General features: G+C 37.3%; 4 protein-coding genes across 4 annotated transcripts; 2 read left to right on the forward strand and 2 right to left on the reverse strand.

Annotated features, from left to right (window-relative positions):
- Positions 1-275: 275 nt before the first annotated feature.
- JH06_4563 (hypothetical protein) lies at positions 276-1,153 on the forward strand (the record flags this gene model as incomplete). Its single annotated transcript, XM_014669958.1, has 4 exons — positions 276-350; positions 381-493; positions 524-614; positions 644-1,153. 4 exons carry the CDS (start codon positions 276-278, stop codon positions 1,151-1,153), a joined length of 789 nt encoding a protein of 262 aa, XP_014525444.1.
- Positions 1,154-2,526: 1,373 nt separating this feature from the next.
- JH06_4564 (hypothetical protein) lies at positions 2,527-4,185 on the reverse strand (the record flags this gene model as incomplete). Its single annotated transcript, XM_014669959.1, is given in 5 exon segments — positions 2,527-2,611; positions 2,638-3,158; positions 3,183-3,507; positions 3,537-4,100; positions 4,118-4,185. 5 exon segments carry the CDS (start codon positions 4,183-4,185, stop codon positions 2,527-2,529), a joined length of 1,563 nt encoding a protein of 520 aa, XP_014525445.1.
- Positions 4,186-4,882: 697 nt separating this feature from the next.
- On the reverse strand, positions 4,883-5,532 carry JH06_4565 (n-acetylglucosaminylphosphatidylinositol; the record flags this gene model as incomplete). The annotated part of the gene is given in 3 exon segments (XM_014669960.1): positions 4,883-5,410; positions 5,442-5,496; positions 5,513-5,532. The coding sequence occupies 3 exon segments, from the start codon at positions 5,530-5,532 to the stop codon at positions 4,883-4,885; spliced, it is 603 nt and encodes a 200-aa protein (XP_014525446.1).
- Positions 5,533-5,710: 178 nt separating this feature from the next.
- On the forward strand, positions 5,711-6,959 carry JH06_4566 (molecular chaperone; the record flags this gene model as incomplete). Its single annotated transcript, XM_014669961.1, has 7 exons — positions 5,711-5,785; positions 5,810-5,881; positions 5,912-5,962; positions 5,994-6,062; positions 6,092-6,188; positions 6,219-6,754; positions 6,786-6,959. The coding sequence occupies 7 exons, from the start codon at positions 5,711-5,713 to the stop codon at positions 6,957-6,959; spliced, it is 1,074 nt and encodes a 357-aa protein (XP_014525447.1).
- Positions 6,960-8,830: the final 1,871 nt, after the last annotated feature.

Consider the following 8,830-nt stretch of genomic DNA (forward strand, 5'->3'; position numbering starts at 1 on the left):
ACTGATACCGAGATTTGTTTTCAAGACTTCTTGCATTCCCGTTGCAGCAGTGATCTGAACGGCCATTGCTTGTTGTTTCTTCATATACTCGGCCTTTGGATTCAACAGATTGAGACTTGACATCTTCAAAGTTCCTCTTTGTTGAGAACAAATGCGCAACCAAAAACCCGCAGTTTTCTATCAACACAATTGGTTCGATTTTTGGAACTTCATTGTTTTACTTCTGAATGCTATCTGGATTAGTGGATAGGTTTACTACATTCATGAGAGAGCCAATGTATTCTCTAGGGAATGCATTGAGCGATTACATCTATGTTTCAAAGACGGATGATGCTTCAATGGTCTCAAATGTACTCAAGAGTGAACTGAATAACGAATAGTTCATTGATCGTGTGAATACAACGAAGGATGGTGATGTGCTTGAAGAGGTGTGGTTTGTACTCGCAAAGGCAATTGACACTGGTAACAATCTTGTGATCATACGAACATTGAAGTATGGATTACTGTTGTATTTCAAAGATAGTGTTTCAGATTCTCTAGTTCACAACTGTGGATCTCGATTCTACAATGCGTGTTCTCCTTTATTTATGAGAAGAATGAAGGATTTGATCAACGTAGGTTCGGTAAATTTCCTGTTCCATAGACCAAGAGTTTCCAAGGAGGTGCTGATAACATGCGTGTGATGAACAAAGCACGAACCATGATGTTGGAATGGGGAGAGGCTTTTCGTCCACTAGTCTCCCAGGGATTAGGTAAATCAATTGTGGATGGCTATCAAGAAATGATCAAGGATGGGATTCGTTTTCCTCCGCTAACGGAGTCCAATAAGTGGACCCCTTGTCTGGAGCCTGAGTCTTATCACAGAACTGACTTTGATATCAAGGATTTCTATCGGAGAATGAAGAAGGTAGTAGCAAGAATTGACGAATCTGGACCTTCATTCCTCCATTCTTCTGAGGGAGCTATCATTCTAGAAGAGTGTAAACAACGATTACCAACATTTGCAGGAATGATCATTGAGGCAAGGAAGAAAGGAGACGAATCAACAGTTCAGCACTTATGTCTTCTTCATGAAATGTGTGACCAAGTTGTGGCTCAAGAGAAAGGAACTGATGATGATTGGTCTGATGACTGTGATTGGTCGGAGTCCTAGGAGTGAGTGTATTGCAATTTCGAAAATGTAGTATATTTATCGCTTTCCTGCTCAAGTGTTTGTTTAGAGTTCTTGAAGTTTTCTTGTTTGGAATCTGTTTGCAACTAATTGCTAGAAGCTTCTTTGAGTAGTGCTTCATATACGTTGGTAACGATGGATAAGCCTTTGTTGGATCAGAACCGAGTAAAGGGCTTTAGATGCTTGTACATTATAAACACAATATCCTTTTTATTAAAGGATAATATGTTCGTGGTTTTCTTAATGAACAGGTTGGTACAATTCTCTCCTTGTGTATTTGTATTTTTGGTGCTGGGTATTCCTTCTTGGCAAGGATAGAGAATGATTATATGTAAGCATTTGTTGTCTCTAATAAACGAGTAGATGGTGTTTCTTCTATGCATTATTCTCAGTTATACTTGAAGAGTTATATCGAACAATTTACAAACAACCCAAGAAAGAGGGAGGTTCCATAATGGTCGCCTATTTTATAAATGGAGTTGTAGGATTGGTAGACCTGGTTTTTATCATTATTCACATCGTTTTATTCTTGTAGTTTTAAGTATCTCGTTTGATTTCTAGTAAACATTATAAGATAAGATATGTAGTTACTACTTTATTATGTGTTCTTCAGATTATCTGTTTGCTTTTCCATCCCATCATCATGTAGTATGTGTTTTCAACATCCGTGTTCTCTTTCAGGTGGCTTCTATCTTTATCTCTGTTTATGATGAAACGTACTCAGTCTTCGGTCTCGTTCGATTAGTATTCCTTTCCGAATTCACTTGTCGAATGATCAAATTAGGAATATATGTTTTCTTGGTTGTAATGTCGTTACTTCAATTCTGGATATCACGCTATTCGGATTGTAGTAATGCTACTTCGATTGTTGCCATGTGCAATGCTGGCGCCTTTCTTCTGTTGGAAAAAGGATTTGTCAATGATTTGTAGAATATTCTTGCTCTATTTCCCTTTATACGGGATTCAGGTGAAGAATATCGTGATTCGACAGTGTCTCTCCATTCTTGCTCCCGTCTGTCTGACTGTATATGGTATTTGTATATCTGAACATTTGGGTTGTTTTGTATGTCGTTCGAATCATACCTTGTATGGATGACAGTTGAGTCTTAGAAGTAGTGCTATGTTTACACGAGTTGAGAGTATTGTGATTACATTATGCGGTATTGTCAAGCTGGTGTGGTCAATCTATAACCGAACAGAGTATTCTTTGTATAGCAAGGATTTTGACGAGGCTTACGAGGAAACGGAAAAACGCATCAATGCAATCATGGAAGCTCAGCGAATGGTAGATGTTCCTGTAACGAATACAGTTTGATTCTGTTTGTCTTCAACAAACAATAGAAACGATTTTGGTGTTAGATAACAGCAAAGAGCGTTCTTTGATCAACTGTGAGAGTTGGATTCGTAGCGACAGTCGTTTTGTGTTGATATCCTCCAAGTCTTTCCATAAATCTCTTATTCTATACCTACTCTGAATTCCTTCTTCAATGCGAACTTCCAGTTGACGAATTGCTTCTTTCAATTCACTCATCTGTTGTTTGATTTCAGCAAGTCGATTCGACACCTCTCGTAACTCACTTGTATCATCATACATCAATACTGGCAGCGAAGTATCCGTCTCAAAAGAATAGTGCCGGCCTGAAGACAAGCCTTTGTAAGGAGAACTTACACTCTCCTTCTTTGGATGCATGATCAAGCATTCATACTTAGCAATCCATGTTTTCTGCTCTTCCTGAAGACAGGACAGTTTCTCCGAATACCGATTCCTGTCCAAAATGTTGTTTCGGAGATCATTCCGATTTAACACCTCCTCGTTGTGAATTTCCCTGATACGCGTTAAGAGAACGGAAATGTCAGAAGTTAACTGTTCTCGCTTTGCTAACATGGATGCGGACATGCTAAGCATCATTCTCTCAAAACACTGAAACGTGACTTGACAACGTGCTGAGAATTCAGCCTGAGCTTGTTGGTACGAAGAAGGAGTAATCTATACATTCATTTGAGAATGGACTTGTACTCCAGTCAACGTTAGCATAACATCAAATAAAGATTGAATATCTTTCTCTCGTCGCAATTTTGTAGTTCCAACGACATGAATGAAATCAGATACTTGGATGATGTCACAGTTCAAGATATCATTCTGATAAAGAACAAGAATGGCTACGGACAAGCGAAAGAGCCCCGAAATGCCAACACAAAACAAATAATCCCAAAATCGGAACAGAAAGGAAAAGCGAAGATTGTTAGAAAAAAGAGGAATGAACCATCGTGTAACTAAAATAGAAAGATCAAAGCCTATCTGATCAAAGTGAATACAGATTTGTGGAACCGAATCACTATGATTATATTTCTAGCACATTCTTACTTTATAAATTTGCGAAGAACATAAACATACATAGGAATGTCAGGAAAACCATATCCCCACAATCGAACCAATTGGAGACGTTCAATAACAGCTGCTGTTGTTTCATACATTTGAGTACTGATATCGTCCCAGTCAATCCTACACATGAAACATGATTCCTGAAGGTACGTTTTGATTTGTTTTTGGAGTTCATCTGTATCATTATCACTATAGTAACCATTCAGTTCTGGATCCACAAGGGCAATCATGATTGCTCCAACCACATAGTTCATACCCTGACAATATCCAAGTCCAAAGTAGTCATCGCTGATCTTACGGAGAACAGATTCAAGAATATTCTGACAGCCATTATCTTTATGACGAAAGAGGAAATGATGAGGAAAAGTACGACAAACATCTCGTGAAATTTCACCATCAATATACTCATCTTTCATCAAACGGTTTCCATGGTAATGAGGCACAATTCCAGAAGTGTCATCATCCAAAAACTCAAAGCAGAAATCATCACGCTCAATTACAAAGGGAACGGCATTCATATATCTCTTGAGTATCAGATCCCAGAAACTACATATTAGTCCTACTCTCCATCATTTACTGTGGAATGAACTTTGGAGGCTGACAGAAGTGTCTTACTATACACAGCACACATTGAGGATCACTCAACTCTAACAACTTAGAGATCATTCAAATCCCTACCCTTCTCCAGTCTTTCACTCGAATCTACCAATGACAGGAAATCAAATCGCTAGAAATAAGAAGCAACAGATATAGATTACATCAAGAAATGAACAAGAAAGCCTAATTGCTTTACAAACGGTATCACTTTCCATCACGATGATTCCAGTCGTTTATGGTTAGTCAATGAGAAAATGACTCTTACAGAGAATCACGGGGATTCAAACTATTCTACTCTATGGGATGAATACGATAATTCGTAGGTCCTGGTGCTATTAATCGAGAAATTTAGCGGTTTACAGGGATGGGAGATACGGATGATGATTCATGGATACAGTAATACAACTGTTATCGTGAAATACTCATCTCAATGTTTGTATTGAACTGTTGTTGAGGATAAAGACTTGTGCTTTGCGGTTCCTTTTCAATCAAAGTAGCACTAGTTTTATTGCTGAATCTGTCAAGTCAACAAATAGAATTCCTGAAGGGATACAAAGAGATTGTATCAACTCTCTTCTGGTTCTTGTTGTTTACCGTTGTAGTTGTCGCTTTTGACTATAATATGGAGCAACCGAAAGAGTAGAAACTCAAATGGATTTACTATTGTTCATTATCAAACAAATGATCAGTAATCTTATGATTATCAAGAGTTGATGACGCTTCGTTTTGTATTAACAGTTATTCCAAATATTCCTATAAGAATATTGGGAAATGAAAGTAAACAGGATCCGATACCATGTGATTTGAGACTGATGAAACTGGAAGAGTTGATGAGTCAGCAATGGATTTGATGCTTTTACTACCTCATCTCGTTTTCCACTGGCTAGAAGAAGAGATATAGGACCTGTATACTTAGAAAGCAATGACATGGAGTATAGGGTTAAGAAGGATACATCCTTGAATTTCTCTCGAATGGAACAAACGGTAAGAAAAGTGGAAATGTGGTTGGGATGTCCTGAAACGCCTCTGGAATCAAACGTCCGTACTTCAGTAATGGAATGACTGAGGATGAATCTTTCTAAGTATTCTTGACATAGAGTTATATTCCACTTCTCCTCCATACCATCTTGAATCCTCGGATCATGGAGAATAAACAGATGTGAAGGATGAATTTCAAGGTATTCCACCCAATCTTGGAGTTCTCGCTCGCGTTGGAGTCCTTTTCCTGATGCATTGCCTTTGAGAAAGATAGTAACATACTTCGTACCATTCGTAAAATAAAAAAAGTACTGATCCACATTTTGAGATCGAAGATAAGCAATTGTTGGCATCTTCAGATATTACCCTATCGACTACATTACCATAAACAGTGTTTCGTCATCAGGATGTGCCAGTACAAAGAGTGTTGTTCGATTCTTTGACAAGGATGCACATTCACATTCATTACCCCATGAACGGGATAGCAAGATTTCAAGAATCAGTAGAGACAAATAGATTTTCATTCTTCGTGTAATTCATAATGCTCGGGGTTTAATCAAGTAATCTCAACTCTCAAAAACATGAGCAAGCGTACTGGATTGTATGATATTCTTGGAGTAAAATCAGATGCTACTCCAGAAGAGATCAAGGTCAGAGTTCGGATAGCAGCTAATGTTTAGAAAGGGTATCACAAAATGGCACTCAAATATCATCCAGACAAAAATCCTGGCAATCCTGAGGCTGCAACAATGGTAGGATAATACATGTACCGTTCCATTTAGTTCAAACGAGTGAAAGAAGCCTATGATATTCTTTCTGATCCCCAGAAGAGAGTATGGATTAAGTTGTTTTGATGAATTGTAGAGTCTGTACGATAGACTTGGTGAGGATGGTGTAAAGGCTGCAGATGATCCTTCATCGATAGATCCAACAGTAGGTGATAGTTCGAGAGTTTAAGATAGATGTTCATGAACATTATCCGTTCCTCTGACAGATCAATTCGAGGCTCACTGTTTGCTTTCTTGTTATTCGTTTTTATTGGATTCTTCTGGCTTGTCAGTAAGTATATATTTTTGGATTTCAGTGTAGTTCTTTTGGGACTTCGAATTGATAACTACATTCAGTGGTCATGGTGGGTTGTCACATTGCCCTTGATTATCCTTGATTTATTCTTGCTTGTACTCTATGTTAAGTCCATTCCTTCAATATTCAAGCGAAAACAGGAAGAAAGAGATCTTCCTCCAGAAGAACGAATTCCAATCACTCCTCAGCTTCTTTCTGTACTTAACAGTATTCTGTTAATTGTGGCTCAATTCTGTCTTCTTCTTCGTCTGGATCATGTTTGGAATGTTACCATGACTGTCTCTCTAATTCCTTACTACATCTACTCACTCCATTTCATATACATGCCATATGTCTTATATCGTGAGAAACTCATCTCAGGTAGCGAGGCAGTTGATATGATCATGGAATTTGTGTATCCTGTGACAATCTTCCTTTGCTGTCTGAAGTATGATCAACTCATCCATGTTGGTTGGGGTGTTACATTTATTGTGATCTGGATTGTATTGGGTTTATCTCTTCTTCGTGATCTTGTCATGACGTGTTTGGCACGTTCTGCTGGAGTATTTGAATAAGTGAATGATTCATGACTAGACCCCAGAAGCAATGATGGTATTACCAGGACTGTATTCATCAATAATCTCAACATGTATTCAAATCTTTATTGCTATTGCTATTCTATGTAAGATCTCGGGTAGATGGAGATGGGGTATCTCATACATCATTATTCCTATTATGGTTATTGTTGAATCTGTTTATAATGAATAACCCTTAGTTGGGACTGTTGGGTCTTTGTTTGCTCTTCTCTGTTGCTACTATCCTCTTTGGGTCTGATGAAATGTTTATGGAGGTCCAAACAGATGTAGAGTCTGCTTCAAGACAGAGTTATAGAACAAATACCCGTAGGATCATTTCTATTCCATGAGGTGTAGATGAAGAGCCAACAGATGATTCTAATCTAGGTATGGACTAAGTTTGTTGTTTCTAGTATTGTTTGATCAAAAATACTTGGGCACACAGAAGTATAGTGAATTGGAGTTGTGATTTCTAAGATGGTGGTATTGAGAGATTGTCTTGTCATTTAGATACTTTCATTCAATATGGATGGTACTGGGTGATATGTAGTATCTGTTGGAATGAGCAGAATGTGTTTGAGGAATGGGTGATTAGTAATAGATCATTGATCTCATTCCTGTTTGTCAGTGTAAATGAGTGAGTATAGTATGTATTCAATACAAAAGATTGGAAGGATGGTTGAAATAACAATTCGAGTGATTCTTGTGAAGTGTGATAAGAGTAACCACACTTAGAACATTGAACAGAATATCAATATTCCGATCCTTTCAGAGATATGACTTCTCATTATCTGAAAGAATGATCTGTGTCAACTCATCATTCTTCTGAAGGACATAAGATTCAAGTCAGAATCCATTCTCATTCATTGAATGAGTTGGTATCAATCTCAATTCATTTAGTAACTAGTAGTGGATGAGGACTCGAAGAGGGATTGAAACAATCCAATGAAGTGGATTCTTCTGATTCACAGTGGAATCTCTCATTCTATTCCATATCCTGTGGTATTTAGGTCCAATCCAATCACAATGAATTCACTTCTGATACTCGTTCCATATTGATTGAAAGAAGAAAAGAACAACATTGAGACTTCTCAGCGGGTCCCCCACACTGGTACTAACTCAACTCATAATGACTTAGCTTCCTAGATCAGACGGGTTAGGGCGCTTTCCACTAGATATTTCACTAACCCTTTTCAACAACACATTCTTATCCTCACATCACTCTAAAGACAATCAACAGATCGTTATTAGTTCAATAACGATTCTAACATCATTCAGGACTGCAGATCACAATATCCAGTGTTGACTTAGGAGGAATGCCTTTTCACAACAATCGATACAAATGACATTTCATTCCATATATCCTTTTCAACAATCAAAGAATCCATACAACAGAATGAGTCTTGATTCCAAACAACAGGAGAAGTCTCATTCTTCAAAACGGGAATCTATTCAATATCAATATTTGAGGATAATAAGGAATTGTGATAACATCTCACATTGATCTACAGTCAGATATAAACCTATCAAACATCCATAACTATGACTATAAAGAATGAAATAGAATGATTCCATTATCATACTACCATTCATCTTCAACCAGGAGACCAAGTTCGTCTCTACTAACAATAACTACAAATCAACAACTTCAATCAAATATATCATCCATCCTATTCGACATACATAATTGTTCATACAATTCATTCTAACAACACTTCAGATGACAATAACTCAATATATCATACTATTTCATCATTTCATAACATCAACCTCATTGTTCCAGAATATGATATGAAGAATCAAATAACACTCATATCAAACAATCATTCTTGCACCAAATAGCAGTTTGAAATAAATGATATTGAATGGATGTGGAATAGAATCCAATAGGATAAGTAATTATGAATTCATTAACATGGCTTGTTCATTGATTCTTTAACTGAGATGAGCAACATCAATGTTACCAATTCTTGTTCATCTCTTGAATTCCTTGGTAATTATGAGATAAAGAGTGTTGAAATGAAGAGTGGTAGTGAGTTGAGTGGAGAAGCGATAATGAGATTA

This window comes from Blastocystis sp. subtype 4 (assembly GCF_000743755.1).
Source record: "Blastocystis sp. subtype 4 strain WR1 chromosome Unknown seqid_0364, whole genome shotgun sequence".
Taxonomy (NCBI): domain Eukaryota; class Bigyra; order Opalinata; family Blastocystidae; genus Blastocystis; species Blastocystis sp. subtype 4.